The 18,869-nt window shown below is 38.4% G+C and overlaps 1 protein-coding gene and 1 long non-coding RNA gene across 3 annotated transcripts; both read left to right on the top strand.

The window, feature by feature from the left end:
- Nucleotides 546-1,468, top strand: LOC107636669. Its single transcript, XM_021122494.1, has 3 exons — nt 546-1,072; nt 1,177-1,253; nt 1,365-1,468. The coding sequence occupies exons 1-3, from the start codon at nt 546-548 to the stop codon at nt 1,466-1,468; spliced, it is 708 nt and encodes a 235-aa protein (XP_020978153.1).
- On the top strand, nt 2,264-3,462 carry LOC110270704. Of its 2 annotated transcripts, XR_002360348.1 has the most exons (3): nt 2,264-2,628; nt 2,955-3,010; nt 3,129-3,462. It is a non-coding gene; the product is annotated as an uncharacterized LOC110270704 (long non-coding RNA). The 2 variants fall into 2 exon arrangements; XR_002360347.1 differs by having other exon boundaries at nt 2,955-3,462.

The raw sequence follows: 18,869 nt of genomic DNA, 5'->3' as shown, positions 1-18,869 counted from the left end.
CCTTTGATGACTTTTCACTTGACTTGAGTTTTGAAGACTTAGAACGTACTTTCCCTCGCTTTAGTAGTTTAGAGGGACTAGGTGAGTATAGAGTCTAGGCTAGCCTGGGTGCCAGCTTAAGGACTTCTTGAACAGGCCAGGGCCTTGGATGTTGTAGGTATATATATGTATATAGATATTATTTAGCTATATCTAGGGGTGTTCTAACTAAAAATCTTTACTCTAATAAAGGCTGGATAACTGAGTGTTGTTAACTGTTTGAGATGTATATAAGTGTGGTTGTTTATAACTATTTTATCTGTTATTATTTGCAAGTTGATTGTGAATGATTCCGTTTATTAGTCCAAACATTTAAAAAAAAGGTACCTCGCTAAATAGCTACGCTTTTAACAATGAATCAGGCTCATATAATAAATAATAGATAATAATTAGGAAGACAAGTTGGTAGCGCTCAGTTTCCGGTATGATCTAGACATACTAAAAATTGGGTCATTATAGAAGAGCCTGAAGAATACCCCTCTTTAGATGTGAAAGAGGAGCCTAAGATGGAGCAAATTGCTCGGTTCTTGGCAATCCTCAGGAAGCTAAAAGCCAATTCCTCTTATGCAGAGGCGTTGGAGAAGAAACCTCCTACCATGGCGTATTTGCAGAGAGATGCAAATGTGGTACTGACCAAGGAGTGCAGTACATTAGTCCAAAAGAAGCACCCTCAAAAGCTGCCTGACCCCGGAAGTTTTCTTATTCCCTGTACTATAGGGACTATCACTTTCGAGAAGGCATTGTGCGACCTTTGCTCAAGCATCAATCTTATTCCTCTCTTTGTGATGAAGAGGTTGGGAATTCAAGACGTGAAGCCTACCAAGATCTCATTGGAGATGGAAGACAAGTCCCTGAAAAAGGCATATGGCATAGTAGAAGATGTCCTTGTGAAGGTTGAAGACCTTTACTTCCCTGCGAATTTTTTGATCCTAGACAATAAGGAGGACAGAGATGACTCCATCATCCTTGGAAGGCCTTTCCTAGCCACTGATAAGGCATTGATAGATGTGGAAAGAGGAGAGCTAGTCCTAAGGTTGTGGGAGGATCACATCTTGTTCAAGATCCCCAATCCTCAGTCTCCCTCTGACAAAGGAGGTACCATGGTACAACATTTAGTGTTTCAATCTTCTGTTTCAGTACAAAGTTATACAGATCCCCAAATATCAATTCAAAGTTTAGTGTTGGACATCCATCATCAACTATTGGAGAAGGAGGTACCAAGAAGAAGGTACCCAAAGGCTGGAGGAACAAGAAGATTCCAACTGAAGACTTCTCACCTGGCATGAGAGTTGTCTTCACTAAAAGTCTAGTCATTCCACATACAGTGAACGTGATCCTGTCTCTAGAGCATGTGGATCTCATTCATGAGAACACAGGAAGGAAGTTCACCATGAGGGGTGAAGATCTGATCCCCTATCAACCTCCGTAAAAGGAGCTGTCTGTCAAGCTAATGACAGTAAAGAAGCGCTTGTTAGTAGACAACCCAACCATAAGTAGAGTACTATTGTTTTCTTTCTTTTATTTATTTTCATTTAATTTTATTTTAGTTTACTTTCTATAGTTTTCACTTGTTTTGTAACGTTTGTGATCATGTGTAGTACTTAGAATAGAGACAGAGCCGCTTGAGATGGAAAATAGAATACCTCAGGGAGAGCCCCTTGCTGGCATTAAATGCCAGACAAGAAGGAAGATGGGTGTTCAACACCCATTCAAGAGCTGAGAAGAGCCACTCCTTGATCCCCTTTGGGCGTTCCACGCCCATTAAGGAGTAATTGCTGGCGTTGAACGCTAGAATAGAAAGGGAGATGGGCGTTCAACGCCCATGGAGGAGTACTAGCTGCCGTTGAACACCATAATAGGAACAGTCTGGGCATTCAACACCCTTGAAGGAGTAGCTAGGGCCAGTATTTTGGCCCCCAATAGGCGTTCAACGCCCATTTCTGGCATTGAAGGCCAGGTAAGGGGCAGGGAACTCGAAGATTCAAAGCTTCTCAAGCCAGTGGGTCCCACACAAACCCCACCCACTACAAAAAAAAGAGGTTAAAATGGCATTTATATTATGGTAGTTTTGAAGAACCGCCATAATAATTGGATATTCTGGCATTTTTCATCGATTCCATAATTTACTTTTGGATTTGTGGCGGTATTTATAATTAGGGCGGTTTTGAACTGCCATTATCACCTTAGTATAAAATAAGAATTATTAATCTCTAATTTCAGAAACCCTTACTTCATTGAAACACTACGCGTGACACTGTTCTCCTGGATGGCCTCTGCGACGATCTCTGATCCTCTTGCGTTCTCCGACGACCTTCTCGGGTGAAATCTCCTCTGGCATCGATCTGCATCAACGACATCTCCTACAGTGGTGATTTCCTCCAATGGCGTCTCCTCCAGCTTCCTCTCCTTGTCATCCTTTGTGTCTTCTCTGCCAAAATTGTCAACGCCTTCCTCTACGATGATCCAGGTCAGCTTCCTTTCCTTCCTTTCCTCTCCTTTCCTTCCTTACCATTCAGATCCGCCACTAGGAATTGCGTTCCGCAGGAGAGGAATTCCTTTGTTAACTTCCAAGCCAAAACTGGTGTAGAGGTTCATTCCTCCTCTTACTGTATCGCAATACATAATTTGGACGTTTTGTCTGATTTTTTAAGGTTCGGAAGAAACTTTTGAAAGTGACGAGCAGCAATTTGATTAAGAAAATAGTTAAAGGAAAATAATGCTCCTAAACTGTAGATGGTTATCGAATATCAAATGCTTTAAACTGGTAAACATTGTGTTTCACTGGTTGATAAATTAGCAAATCACCATTTCTTTTTTGTGCTTGTCATTGTGGGGAAGAAAAGTATTTTTGAATGGTTATTGGGTTGATCAGTTTATCACATTGGCAAGAATAAGATTGTTTTTTGATGTTGCAGAATACAGAACTGTGTCTGGTGTTGCTGGACTGTTGGTTATTCTTGATAAAGTTAAGGTAATGACTAGTTTTGATGCTATGCTTATTGCATATTCTAGAATTTTGAACTTTTCTCAATGAGATGTATCACTTTCTATGCGGTGTGACTGAATTTTATATTGATCAACTGCAATAGGGACCAAAATTTCAAGAGATTGTTAAACTAGAAATTAAACTTTCTATTTCTTGTGTAATTATTTGAACTAGAAATTAAACTTTCTATTTCTTGTGCAGTAATCTTAGCAACAAGCACATTCGAGGGCCATTCCATTCACTGTGTAATAAACATTGTGAATATACTGCTTAAAAAATAAATTATAAACATTATGAATATACTGCTTTTGTGTTGTGTGCAGACTGCCATTGTGAATTCATAGACCCTTGAAGAAGTTGCAAGACTTAAAAAGGTCCTTGCTTTTCTAGATCTGATGTTCACTTATTCAATTTTGATTTTTGCTCTCTGCTGTTTACTTCTTAGATGATCCTTTCTTCTGATTGCTCATTTTTGTAAAGAGAATTTGTTGTTCTTTGTATTCCTCCTCTGCTGTCTAATTTTCTCTTTAATCCCAAAACAAAAAAATCATTGAAAAGCCTTGTTATAATATTTCCTATTCATTCTACCCTTTGCTTCTTAGCTTGCAATGCATGTTCATCTCTTAAAACCCTTAAATTAGTTATTATTGGATATAGGTGATCATCCATCCTGTAGTAGCTTTCAATCTACTCTTAAATAATTAATTAATTTATATAGTTCAAATAAGATGATCGGTTTAGTCTTCACTTACCACAACAGTGTTGAATTTCGGTATTTTCAAAAACATGATGCCATTAATAGTAGTTCTTTTAATTTGGTTTCCCATTCGTAATAATATACATAGTATCAAAATTTTCATGCAAGCATGTGCATATATTGAAACTTTGCAGGACATAACTACTGTGACACGAAAACAGTTGCAATTGGCTGGAAATAAAGAGTTGAGTCACGTGTCCTACATATATATATATATATATATATATATATATATATATATATATATGTATGTATATATTTATATAGTTATGCTTAATTAGTATTGGTAATTTAATTTGACTTTCACTGAATGAGTGTGATGAGTGGCAGCAGAACATAAAACTTTGGCTCAACTTCATATAAATCTTTCTATTATGACTAGGGGTGGCAAACAGGCCTAAACCTGCCGAGTTGGACCGCGTAACCCACTGGAAAAGGCGGGCTGGGCTGGAAAATTGGGACCGCCAAATAGCAAAAGTCCGCTTAACCCGCACCGCTTAAACCGCGGGCTTTGGCGGGGTAGGGTGGGCTTCCCCGCCGGGCTTAGTATTTTTTTGGCAAGGGGTATTTTTACAATTTTTTTTGCCAAAATCCAACTTTCCCAAACCCAACTTACAAGAGAATGAAGATGAAAATTGATTGTTTTGGATTATGTTTATTTTGTTTTAGAGACAATATTTATAATTATGTCTTGGATTATGTTTATTTTGCTTTGGGAACAATATTTATAATTATGTTTTGGATGAAAACTTGGTTTACAATTATTTTTATTATATATTTATAATTACAAAGACTTTAATGTTTGTGAATATAAAAATTATAATTTGTTTATATTCATATGATTTGTATGGTTTTACATTTTCCTTCCTAATTTTGTTCTATAATTGAAAACTTGCTTCCCAAATTACCAAAAATTAATTTCCCTTTACCATTTGATGCCTTGATATGTGCGTTAAGTGTTTTCAAGAAAAAAAGCATGCAAAAGTGGAAGGAATACAAGAAGTTGAAGAAATTGCTAAGCTGTCCAGCCTGACCCTCTCGCACTAAAATAGTCATAACTTGAGCTACAGAGGTCTAAATGAGGCGGTTCCAGTTGGGTTGGAAAGCTAACATCCGGGGCTTCTAAATGACATATAATTCACTATAGTGGCCATATAGAAAAATGACGTGCACGCGTGGATCACGCGGACGCGTCGTTCTGCAGAAAAACCAGCGTGGCAGATTTCGTCCCCAGCAATTTCTGGGCTGTTTCTGGCCCAGTTCTCGACCCAGAACACACAGATTAGAGGCTATAAAGTGGGGGAATCCATCCATTCACAAAATATACAACTTTTTATACATACAATTTTAGGTTTTAGATGTAGTTTCTAGAGAGAGAGGCTCTCTCCTCTCTCTTAGGATTTAGGATTAGGATTAGGATTTAGGATTTCTATTATGGTTAGGCTACTTCTCGTCATTCCAGGTTCAATGTTCCTTTAATTAATGTTTCTCTTCTACTTTTATTTATTCTAATTCTTTTACTTTTATTTGACTTATGTTGCCAAATTGGCTTATGAACCTTCTCATGTTATATTTGAATATTCTATTTAATGCATATTGAGGTATTTCAGATTTAGGATTATTTTCTTCTATTTATGATATAAATAATTTAGATTTTCCCCCTTTACTTTGGTTGAGTAATTGGTGACACTTGAGTTATCAAACTCAGTTGTTGATTGAAAATTGGAATTCGCTGATTGATTTGGATCGCTCTAAAGCTAGTCTTTCCACAGGAGTTGACTAGGACTTGAGGATCAAATTGATTAGTCCACTTGACTTTCCTTTATTTAGTAAGGGTTAACTAAGTGGGAGCGATAAACGATTCTCATCACACCTGATAAGGATAACTAGGATGGGATTTCTAGTTTTCATTCCTTGTAATGGTTTTTATGATAATTAATTTACTTTATTGTCAATTTATTTTCCTAATCCTTATTTCAAAAACCAAAAAATATACATTTTTCCATAACCATAATAAATCATACTTCCCTGCAATTCCTTGAGATACGACCCGAGGTTTAAATACTTCGGTTATAAATTTTATTGGGTTTGTTTAAGTGACAACCAAAACTTTTGTACGAAAGGATTCTCTGTTGGTTTAGAAACTATACCTACAACGTGATTATTTTTAAAAATTCTTTACCGACATAAATTAGTTCGTCAGCAGCCTTCTGGCGGGGCAGGGTGGGCTTCCCAGCTTGCCACCCCTAATTATGACACTCTGTTTAGTCCTTTATAGAGAAACCAAATGGGACCCCAAGCCATAAGTTTGTTTGCACCAAATAGGACTAGATGCTTTTCTCATTTGTTCTACAACAATTAGCAATACAACATTTCTGACAAATTTCAAAGCTAGTAAATAGTATAATTAGATATGATAAATTCTAGCTCTAGGCAAATGTGGTTGATTAGTACTAAATGCACAAAAATACTAAAACTTCTGAAAACACCTTAATTATTAATTGCAACTAACATGAAAGATGCATTTTTATGTTATAATAAAAAGTATTTTTCAATAATAAAAGTTTACTTCCATTTCATTCTTACTCTCTGTCATACCTTCTTTGGTTTAGTATACAGTCTGGTAGTTAACTTGTTGATTTGCAGGTTAGGGACTTAAGCTCTCATCTGAATGCTTGATGCCAGGGCATTTTGGCCAGTTTCACTGACTTTTTTCTTTACTTTTTTAGGATAGTTTCATGCATTTTCTTAGTAAATAAGCAAGTTTTGGGTGAATATACACTTACATCTTGATTCAAGCAAATATCGTGAACTTTACATGATTTCATGAGAATTATGCATGAATTGAATGATAATATGGATGATGCATGATCTCATGACTTGAAACAAAGCTTTGATGCACCTTATTTGTTTGATTTCAAGACAAAGGAAGCAAAGAAGAACCACGTTAGCAGCCACGTTAGCTTCACTAACGTGACCACTAACGTGGAATGGGAGCGAGCTTGCAACGTTAGTGGTAAAGTTACCACCAATAATGCCTTCGAATGAAATCTTAACCCACGTTAGTTGCCACGTTAGTTACACTAACGTGGGAACTAACGTGGAAGAACGGGAGAGCTCCAACGTTAGTGGTAAAAGTGAACACCACTAACGTTCCGAAATGCCATACTAAGCCACGTTAAGAGCCACGTTAGTCCAATTAACGTGGACTCTAATGTGGAGTAAAGAGGAAGTCGCAAGCGTTAGTGACACTCACCTTTGTCACTAACGCTAGACCAAGCCTAAATTGCCTACATTAGTGGTCACGTGAAGACCACTAACGTGAAGGGTAACGTAGAGCAATGAATGATAAGCCAACGTTAGTGACAATCGCCTTTGTCACTAACGTTGGAGATGGCTAATACACCCACATTAGTGGTCACGTTAATGCCATTAACGTGAAGCACTAATGTGGAAGGAAGGGGCATTTTGACGCGTTAGTGACAAAGGTAAGTGTCAATAACGCTCTCGAGCCTTGGCATGCCCACGTTAAGGGCCACGTTAGTTACACTAACGTGGACCATTAACGTGGAAGAAAGGGACAAAGAGCAACGTTATTGGAAAAGGTGAATGCCAATAAGATTTGCGAAAGGCTAAGAGGCTACGTTAGTGGTTACGTTAGTATCACTAACATTGAAGTTAACGTGGATCAATTGGTTGGGAACGTTAGTGACAAAGTTATCGTCACTAACACTTTTGACCCCAAGTTTACACTTAACGTTAACACCACTAACGTCCTAACTAAACGTCCTACCATTCCTGACTCACATTTTGTTTGCAAGCAAAGCTGAGCCCACTGAAGACTATAACTGCTTCAACTAAAGATCAAAGGCCCATATCCAAGACTTGAAGAGCTCAACTAGAAGATCAGAAGAGTAGTATATATAGGGATAGTTTTGAATTGAAAAGGGATCTGGAACTTGAGAACTACACTTTGTATATTTTACTTTCTCTGCAACTTCTAGTTTAACTTTGAGAATGCATTCTTCTTTATCATCTTCCATTTCTAGAGCTATGAACAACTAAAGCCATTTTCATTGGGTTAGGGAGCTCTATTGTAATTTGATGGGTCAATTATAGTTTTCATTCTTCTTCTTCTTTCTTTTCTCTTGATTTTACTAGAAAGATTTCGATCTTAATCCAAATTGGTTAGTTGTCTTGGAAAAGAAACTTTCCATAATTGGATCTCCTCTGAGCCTTGGAAAAGGGATGAGGAGATCATGCTAGAATTGCTTTCTCATGTTGGACCAAATTGGGGTTTGGATGGATATAGTGACATATAATCCTACCAACACTTTGATTTGGAAATACATGTGGTATAATCAGTGACCACACTTCATCTCTTCCCATGAGCAATTAAATCAAGGAATTGGGCAATTGTTCAAGCTTAGAGAGATTGGGTTGCCAAGGAATTGGGATCCAATCACTTAAGATTTCCAAGGAGATCAATGAATGCATTGATTGAGGAAGAGAGGAGAATGAACTTGATCCGGAGAATGCAATATCTCCTAAGCCCAATGAATCCCCAATTTCTGATCTTACCCATTCTCTTTATTTTCTGCCATTTACTTTTATGCTCATCTTCCCAAATCCCCATTTAAGATTCTACAATTTACTTTCCGCCATTTACATTCAGCCATTTATTTCCAGTATTTACATTTTCCGTTGTTTACTTTCCCGCCATTTAATTTTCTGCAATTCCTCAACTCAATTTCTGCTTAGCTCAACTAGAACATTCTTCTAATTAAAGTTGCTTGACCAATCAATCCCTGTGGGATTCGACCTCACTCTATTGTGAGTTTTTACTTGACGACAATTCGGTATACTTGCCAAAGTAAAATTTGTTGAGAGACAAGTTTCCGTACATCAAGTTTATGGCACCGTTGCCGGGGATTGATTTTGTTTTGACAATGATTAAGTTAGAGAATAACTAGATTGAGCATTTTTCTTTTATTTTGTTTAATTCTATTTGAGTGATTTACTTTCAGTTTTAGTTATTTTCTTTCCTTTATCCCTTACCCGTTTGTTGTGTTTTTGTCATTGTTTACAATTCAGTTCACTAACCCACTAACTGTTTGATATATTGCATCACTCACACTAATAGCTATTCTAACAAGTGTAATTTTTTCATTCATTTCCTTTCTTGATTTTTGCTTTGTTGGTTTTATGACAGGTAGAAGAAGCGGGGTCTCAACGTTCTTTGATTCTGAACCTGAGAGGACCCTTCTTAGAGTAAGGAGGGAAGCAAGAGGGAAGATAGTTGTTGGTGCTAAGGAAGAGGAAGAGTATTTTGAAACAGACATGGAGGAGAATATAGAGAACCACCATGAAGAAGAAGCTCACAACCATGCCAGGGAAGGCCCAATAAATCATGCTGGGCAAGAGAGAAGAGTACTAGGCTCTTACATCAATCCAAACCCAGGAAATTGTGGAAGTAGCATCCAAAAGCCAACCATACATGCCAATAACTTTTAACTAAAGCCCCAGCTCATCACTCTCGTTCAGAACAACTGTGCATTCGGAGGAAGTGCCCAAGAAGACCCCAATCAACATCTAACTACCTTCCTAAGGATATGTGATACTGTGAAGTCTAATGATGTTCATCCTGACACTTATAGACTACTTCTGTTCCCCTTTTCACTCAAGGATAAGGCATCTAAATGGCTGGAATCCTTCCCGAAGGAGAGTTTAACAACCTGGGAAGATGTGGTGAATAGATTCTTGGCGAGATTTTACCCTCATCAAAGAATCAATAGGTTGAGAGCTGAGGTACAAACCTTCAGGCAATAAGATGGTGACACTCTCTATGAAGCATGGGAGAGGTTTAAGGACTTAACAAGAAGGTGCCCGCCAGATATGTTCAATGAATGGGTACAACTACACATTTTCTATGAAGGTCTTTCTTATGAATCAAAGAAGGCAGTGGACCACTCATCCAGGGGATCTCTGAACAAGAAGAAGACCATTGAAGAAGTCATAGATGTCATCGAGACTGTAGCTGAGAATGACTACTTCTATGCTTCTGAAAGGGGAAATACTCGAGGAGTAATGAAGCTGAACAATATGGACGCTCTGTTGGCTCAAACAAGATGATCACCAAGTAGCTGGCTGACCTTACCAAGAAGATGGAAAGAAACCAAGTTGCAGCAGTCACCACCTCATCAGCAGCTCAAGAAGGAGTGAATGCAGAGGAAGAGGGTGACCAGGAACAAGCCAACTATATTGGGAACTCACCTAGGCAGACCCATGATCCATACTCCAAAACTTATAATCCTGGTTGGAGGAACCACCCAAACTTTGGGTGGGAAAATCAACAAGATCAAGGCTAAGATCAGAGACGTCACAACCCCAACAACAATACAACTCACCAAAATTCCACACAGAGATCATATCAATACCCCTCCAACCTCAACTCACCATCACCATCTGAAGATAGACTCTCCAGGATTGAGACTCTACTTGAAGGAATATGTAAGGAAATCCAAGACAACAGAGTGTTCAAGGATGAGGTGCGAGCTAATATCAAAACCCAAGGAGACACCATTAAGAGGCTAGAGTCTCAAGTGGGATATCTCTCTCAGTAGATTCATAAACCCACTGATAGCTTCCCAAGTGATACAAAGAAAAATCTGAGAGGTGAAGCAAAGAAAGTAAGATGGGAGGAATGCAAGATGGTCACTATAAGAGATAAGGGGAGTGAGGAAAAATTGAACAAACCATTAGAACACTCTCGAGATATTCCAGCAGAGAAGCAGGAAAAGGGTGACCAAGAAACCAACTCCACACAGAAGAAGGGGCTAAGGGAGAAGGAGATTCTGAACCCATATGCACCTTTTCCCCATAGACTCAAGGGTGGTGTAGAAAGGAAAGTGTACTCAAAGTTTCTCGACATGTTTGCATCCTTCCATGTAAACATTTCATTCATCAAGGCCCTCCAACAAATGCCCTCATACATTAGTGTATGAAAGAGCTGCTAACCAAGAAAAACTCACTAAAAGGAGGACAAACAATAGTGATGAATAAAAAGTGCAATACTCTCATTCAACCAGAGTTACCTACAAAAAGGAAGGATCCCGGGAGTTTTCACATCCCCTGTGCTATAGGAGAAACAAGGATTGATAAAGGACTCTGTGACCTGGGGGCAAGTATCAACTTAATGCCTTTATCTCTCATAAAGAAGCTTCAGATCAATGAGCTAATGCCCATAGACGTAATCATCAAGTTGGCTGACAAAACTCAAAAACAAGCAATAGGAGTAGTTGAAAACGTGTTGGTGAAGGTTGGGAACTACTTCCTTCCCACAGACTTTGTTATCTTGGAGATGGAAGAGAGTCACCTCCATCCAATCATATTGGGAAGGCCATTCCTAGCCACAGCCAGAGCACTCATAGATGTGGAATGAGGAGAGCTAATATTGAGGATACATGATGAACAACTTACCTTCAATGTCTTCAAACCCTCACAAGAAACAGATCAAGAAAATAAGGAATCAAGGGGAGATCACAATAAGGCAATGGTGGAAGAAACAAGCACTGAAGCACAAACGGTACACCTGGGAATCTCTTTGGTTGGTAAATAATACAGTTAGAAGGTACAACAGCTAAAGAAAACCCAAGAAGAGCTAAACCCACCAGAGTCATATGAGACTAGCAACAAAATTTTCCTGGAGAAAGAGGCCACAAGGAGCAGGATAGCATTAAAAGAAACAAGGAAGAAGGCGCCAAGGGGATGGAGGAACAAAAAGATCCCTACAGATGATTTCTCTCCAGGGGATAAAGTAATCTCTGCTCATTTCCCAGCTATCCCATCTCATCTCCCCACCATTCCATTTCAGCTGCCTAAAGTTTTCACCATCAGTAGACTTCTCTCCTTGGAACATGTGGATGTTTTTAATGAAGCCAACGGAGATAGATTCACTGCAAGAGGGGAAGATTTGAAGCACTACCAACCACCCTGACAAGGGCAGAAAGTCAAGCTAATGACGCTAAAGAAGCACTTCATGGGAGGCAACCCATATTTTAATTTTTTTTAGGATGTCTGAAGTAGTTAATAAAGCAATGTTCATGAATTCCAAATCAACTTTGACAAACACTTAGATGAATCCTTATATGCAACATATAGTGAACAACAAGTTTGGTGTTCCAGGTAAACTAAGAGGACAAGAACACAATTCACACTGTGTTACTCTTAGAGCCTTAATCAACTCTTTTTACACCACATGGTCACAAGCTAAGTTTGGTGTCACCAATGTTGCATATATGAACAATTAATCTGTCAGTTGGGTTGTATTCATGAATAGCACTTAGTTATTTAAAAATAAAAAAATTTTAAAAAGTAGTTATTCCACTTTCTAATTTTGCCGCCATTATCCAAACTCATTAGTTCCTTTTATCTTGCAGGAGAAATGAAGGGAAGATTGGATGAAATTTATGGGACAAATGAAGATGGGGGTTCGGCCACTTCACAAAGAGGGACTATACACATGTCTTCAAAGGGAATGCATTGGGAAATGTTGCCATGCAACATTGGAAGAATGATACCCTTGGAAACCGAACCAACCCTATCATAAAAGTAGTGATCCTTATGCCCATCATATGTCAAATCCCAACCGTCCACCATTGGTTCTTACTATCAATCCACACCCTTCGATCACCTATCATCTTCCTATATAAATGAACCCTACTCTATACCCTTCCATATTCAAATGCCCTTTCGTTTCATTCTTTTCTCTTTCGAAACACACACCTAACACTCCTTCCTTCATCCAAACACAATCCTATAGCTACACCCTATCTTAACTCGGTCGAGTTCCATCATCAATCCATAATTTTCAACACCTTCGCATACTAACTTCGACTCATGGCATCATCAAGCTCTAAGAGGCGAAAGGGAAAGGGACCGGTGGAGAGCATCCCTTTTGATGAAGGGAGGTTCAAGACCGCCTTCCATGAGCTTCAATTTGAACGGATAAAACACAAGAAAATATTGCCAGAATTGACATTCCAGTTCAACGATGATGAGTGCCGACAGATTAGAGAGAAGATTGAACAAAGGGGTTGGCAAGAGCTCATGAACCCAGACACAAAGATAAATGCAAATCTCATTAAGGAGTTCTATGCCAATGTGGCCAGAGAAGACACTACCAAGGCACCTACCTTCAATAGCTATGTGAGAGGAACAGAGGTAGACTTCAGTCCCAATGCCATAATGAGGACTCTTCATCTGAGATCACAACCTTCTGACAAGCCCAGTTATCAAGCAAGAATAAGTAATGGCCCCAACAATGATGAGCTTGAAGAAATTATGAATGATATGTGTGTTATAGGATCAGATTAGGAAAGGTATTCAGATAAGAGGCCGTGGTTCATTAGAAGAGGAGATCTCATTCTAGAAGCCAAGGGATGGTTTGAGCTCGTGAGAAGATCTATCTTTCCAGCCTCAAACAATTCTGAGGTCAACATTGCTCGAGCTACTCTAGTACATTGCATTATGAGGGGTGGAGATATCAATGTACATAAAATTATAGCTGAGGGGATCCAAGAAGCAGCCAAAAAGATTGACCCGAGTGCTCGGCTTTGCTACCCCAGTACCATCTTGAGATTATGTATGAAAGCCAAGGTAGTCTTCGAAGATAGCAATCCAAATTGGATAAACCCTGGAAGGTTAGTTACGCTCTAGCGCATAACATATGTGGCACCTGCTCAACAACAAAGAAGGCCTCAGATAAGGAAAAGAACATCACAAGAAGAACCTCATCAAGAATAACCTCAACAAACAAAATACCAGCAAGAAGAGCAATACGATCCAACCAACATAAATCTGGTTCACATTCAAGGAGCCATTGAGGATTTGGCAAGGAGATACATGGAAGGACAAGAACAATAACTACACTTTCAATCCCAAAGGATGGATAGTCAGGAAGAACTACTTTCTAATTGGATGAATCAACAAGAGGAATGGCAGAAACAACAAATGGAGCAACAACAGGAACACTACTCCCAGCTCACCCAAGCCATCAATCAAGTAACTGAAAGGTAAGAGTGTCAAGATAAACGCCTTCAAGAACTCAACCAACATCAGTTAGCTCAGATGAAAGCATTCAACGAGTTCAGCGTGCTTAATGAGGGATGGAAACTACACAGGGAAGAATTCAACATAAACACTCAGGCCAAGTTGACTTATATGGCTGGGCATATGCATAATTTGCACTCTACGATCCCAAGATATGAGATAGTCCACAAGGACCTAACAGAACAAGAGGAGGGGAAGGTGAAACAGTAGAAGGAAGCATTGAAGAAGAAGATGGAAGATGCTGGCTTCTGGAAAAAGCTGATTGGGAAGCGCAAAGGAAATGAAAATTCGAGCACTCAAGAAGGACACAAAGAGGACAAACAAGAGAGAAAGTATGGGCACCCTCATGAGTAAAAGGTGGCGGAGTTCCTTTTCATTTTCTCCCTTTAAATGTCTAAATAAGGAAAATCATGTATGAAATAGAACATGCTTCCATAGTAGCTTAGGAAGTTTCAATTCTGCCTTTAAATTTTCTTTGCCTAAGTCCATGTGTGCTAGTCTAAGTCCCCTGTTATCATTTTCATCCTATTTAAATGTATGCTTGCCCTTTAGGTTAAATAAAAGAAAATGTTATGAAAAACCAGAGTGGGGTTCATCTTGTGAAGTTCTTAATGTTTGTGGTGTAGTAATTGGTTAGCTAAGTTGGTTCACCAACAAGGTATACAGGCAACTAGATGTTCTAAATCCTATGCTTGAAGCACATTCTATGAGACTAGTTAAACAATAAGGTCCTAATAAGAAAAAGAGAAAAGAACAGTGAGAGTTGAAAAAGAAATAAAAAGAAATAAGGCTAGGTACCAAGGGTTTGAATCTTGAAGCATGTGTTTGTGGTGTTCTTGTGCAAAGGATCTGCTTGGATGAATAAGTTCTTTGGAGTGCCTCATCACTTAGTAACTTGGGTTAACTAACCCGGGATTATCAACTGAAAATCCACTATCAAGAGCAACCTTACTACAGAATACTTAGTAACCCAAAGAGGTGCTGGACACCAAGGCCTCAAGGAAGGAAAATAACAAACCATATGCCTGTGGTGTGCATGTGTGGGGGAGAGAGACTTGAGGGAGTAAGTCCGTAGGGGTGTTTCAACACCTAGCACCTTGAACCAACTGGTTCGAGAGTGTTGGCTGAAAACTTATTTTAAAGAGTTGCCCCCTCACAGAGCACTTAGCCTAAGAATGCAATAAACCCTAAAAAGAAAGGGGGGATCAAGGAATAAGGATCTCATAGGATGCAATCAAGCAAGTATTCAATAGCATGATAAGGACCTGGAAGTAAAGGAATAAACCTAAGATGCTATGCATGAAACCCCATAAACCAAGAATTTTACTTCTATAATAAGAACTTGTTTCTCTTGTTCTTTCATTCATCATTCTTATGTTTCAGTACTTGCTTAGGGACAAGCAAGCTTTAAGTTTGGTGTTGTGATGCCAGGGCATTTTGGCCAGTTTCACTGACCTTTTTCTTTACTTTTTTAGGATAGTTTCATGCATTTTCTTAGTAAATAAGCACATTTTGGATGAATATACACTTACATCTTGATTCAAGCAAACATCGTGAACTTTACATGATTTCATGAGAATTATGCATGAATTGAATGATAATATAGATGATGCATGATCTCATGACATGAAACAAAGCTTTGATGCACCTTGTTTGTTTGATTTCAGGATAAAGGAAGCAAAGAAGAACCACGTTAGCAGCCACGTTAGCTTCACTAACGTGACCACTAACGTGGAATGGGAGCAAGCTTGCAACGTTATTGGTAAAGTTACCACAAATAACGCCTTCGAATGCCATCTTAACCCACGTTAGTTGCCACGTTAGTTACACTAACGTGGGAACTAACGTGGAAGAACGAGGGACCTCCAACATTAGTGGTAAAAGTGAACACCACTAACGTTCCAAAATGCCACACTAAGCCACGTTAAGAGCCACATTAATCCAATTAACGTGGACTCTAACATGGAGTAAAGAGGAAGTCGCAAGCGTTAGTGACACTCACCTTTGTCACTAACGCTAGACCAAGCCTAAATTGCCTACGTTAGTGGTCATGTTAAGTGATGGGATATTTTAGCGGAAAAACGAATTTCTCCAAAACACCCAAAACTAACCAGCAAGTTCTCGGGTCGCATCAAGTAATAATAACTCACGGGAGTGAGGTCGATCCCACAGGGATTGAAGGATTGAGCAATTTTAGTTTAGTGGTTGATTTAGTCAAGCGAATCAAGATTTGGTTGAGTGATTTGTGATTTGCAGAATTTAAATTGCATGGAAAGTAAAGGGAATGGGTAATTGACATGAAATTAAAGAGAACAGGAATTTAAATGCTGAATCTTAAAGAACAAGAAATTAAATGGCAGAAACTTAGAACGCAAGAAATGGAAATTGTAGAATCTTAAAGTGCAAGAAATGTAAATAGCTTGAATTGTAAAGGGAATTGGGAGTTGGATTTACAGAAATTAAACGAGGGAAAGTAAATTGCATCCAACAGAGAAGTAAAAGAACACTAGGATTGAACCGGATCTAAAAACAGAATTGTAAATAAGCATGTAAATAGTAAACAGGGAATGCGAAATGGGGAATCCGGATCTCAGGACCCAAGAGACTAGATAACCAAGTCTAGATCTCAATGCCTTCCTAGATCCAACAAGAACAATAGCAAAGGAATTGTAAATTGCAAAGAAAATAGATGAAGAACAATTAACAGAAATTAAATTCAATAAGCAGTAGAAGAAACAGAGAGATCTTCGGATGAGATTGAACTAACTTTTCACCCAAAAGTTTGTGCAAAAGTTTGAGGCTAACTTTTGGTCCAGCTTTTTGCTTCCTGGTTCAACCAAACATGAGATATTCATTTTATCATAATATGTGACAATTATAGCATAAAACCTCATGAAATAGCATGAATTCATACATGGTTGATTAAATCAAAGGAAACATGAAAATCTACCCAATTGGCTTGCTTTTGGCTCAAGAAAGTGCATAATTCAATTGAAAACAAAAGAAAAAGGCTAGTGAAACTAGGCTAAGATGACTTGTCATCACAACACCAAACTTAAAGCTTGCTTGACCCCAAGCAAGAAATGAATTATGCTCAATGGTTCTTTCATTTAAGATGGATTGAAGAACAACTTGTCAGGTCCTGTGAGGGAAGTGATCAAGTGTCAGTGGGGTGAACTCTAAATCATATGCTCATGCAAGGGTTTCAGTGCTCACTAGTCCTCACATATTGGGAGTCTTAGGTCTTAGGATTTTCATCCAAATGGTATCATGGAGATCTCTTTATATGTAGTCACCTTGAAGCAGCTTATAGTTTCTGTGCTTTGGCCTCGACTCTAAGTGTCATGTCTCAAAGCGGCTCTTTAGATAAGCTTTCAATCAATACTCCTAAACCAGTTGGTTTTAAGGTATTAGGTGTTAAAGCACCCCTAAAGATTTACTTGCTCAAGCCTCTTTCCTTGACACAGCTCAACCACAAGCATTTACTAGGCTAACAACTCTTTGAGTTTTGTTTCTTTTTTTTTTCTCTTTTTCTGCCTAGTAATTGATGCTCAGAGCCTTGGGCCATGTTCTTTTTGTTTTTGTATTTTCTTTTCTTTCTTTTGTTTTGTTTGCTGCTTCTTGGATCAATAAATTTTTGAGAATCTCCACAATACTTCTTTGAACTTCATGTCCCGCCTATGAGCTCCCATGCAAGTTTTCACAAGATGCAACCTCAATACATAATCATACAACTAGAACCACCACTTCTCCTAATCTTTTGCTTGCCTCAAAATTGTTTAATTCCTCAATCCTTCTTTTCAAAGAACTTTCATGTGATGCATTTTTGAACATTGAGTGCAAACAAGTTTTGAAGAGAAAAATGTTGTGAATGATCAAGCATCTTGCTTATTGAATTACAGAAAAACTATGCTATGCAGATAGATAATCAGGGAAACTAAACCACTCTCAATCATAGCAGTGTTTGATGTAAGATAATCACTTAACGATACAACCTTTTGGAGTTCGCTTGCTTCACTCCTCATCATCATCATTACTGATCCACACGTTCCTCTTTCATTTTTTTTGGGTGATGATGCTTAATCCTTCCAAAAGCTTGTATGACACTCTGCAATGATATTGAAAGTTGCTTGTTCTCCAAGCACTTGAAAAATGGTTAGCATGCATGATTTATTTGTGGGCTTTTGTACTTACTTTGGTGTGGGAACACCAAACTTAGTACCTTGCTAATGGTTTTCATGCATCAAATTAACCATGTGTGAAACTCTTTTTTTCTTTTTCAACAGTAACAAAACTGAAAACTAAACTAGCAAAACAGTTAATTAGTTTATCTAACTGCTTGAAGCTAGCATTATGCAAAAGGTGAGAATATGTTTTTAAATGAGATTTTGGTGGAACACCAAACTTAGAATCCTTCATTCTCCCTTATATTGTTTTGGTGTGCAACACCAAACTTAGCTTCTTGCAATATAGATAAAACTAATTAACATTTTTATTATTTTCACTTATTCCATTGTCCTCTCTTTACTCCTATCCATTCCTTCTTGCTTCATCCTTTCTCCAAGCTTTCTTCACCTATCATTAATCAACCAAACACATCAAAGCTATGCTTAAAATCATGAGATATTCATTTTATCATAATATGTGACAATTATAGCATAAAACCTCATGAAATAGCATGAATTCATACATGGTTGATTAAATCAAAGGAAACATGAAAATCTACCCAATTGGCTTGCTTTTGGCTCAAGAAAGTGCATAATTCAATTGAAAACAAAAGAAAAAGGCTAGTGAAACTAGGCTAAGATGACTTGTCATCATTAAGCCCACTAACGTGAAGGGTAACGTGGAGCAATGAATGATAAGCCAACGTTAGTGACAATCACCTTTGTCACTAATGTTGGAGATGGCTAATACACCCATGTTAATGGTCACGTTAATGCCATTAACGTGAAGTACTAACATGGAAGGAAAGGG

This window comes from Arachis ipaensis, chromosome B04 (genome assembly GCF_000816755.2).
Source record: "Arachis ipaensis cultivar K30076 chromosome B04, Araip1.1, whole genome shotgun sequence".
In the NCBI taxonomy this organism is placed as follows: Eukaryota; Viridiplantae; Streptophyta; class Magnoliopsida; order Fabales; family Fabaceae; genus Arachis; species Arachis ipaensis.
The sequence above is the reverse complement of the archived record's forward strand: the minus strand, read 5'-3'. Positions and strand labels throughout refer to the sequence as shown.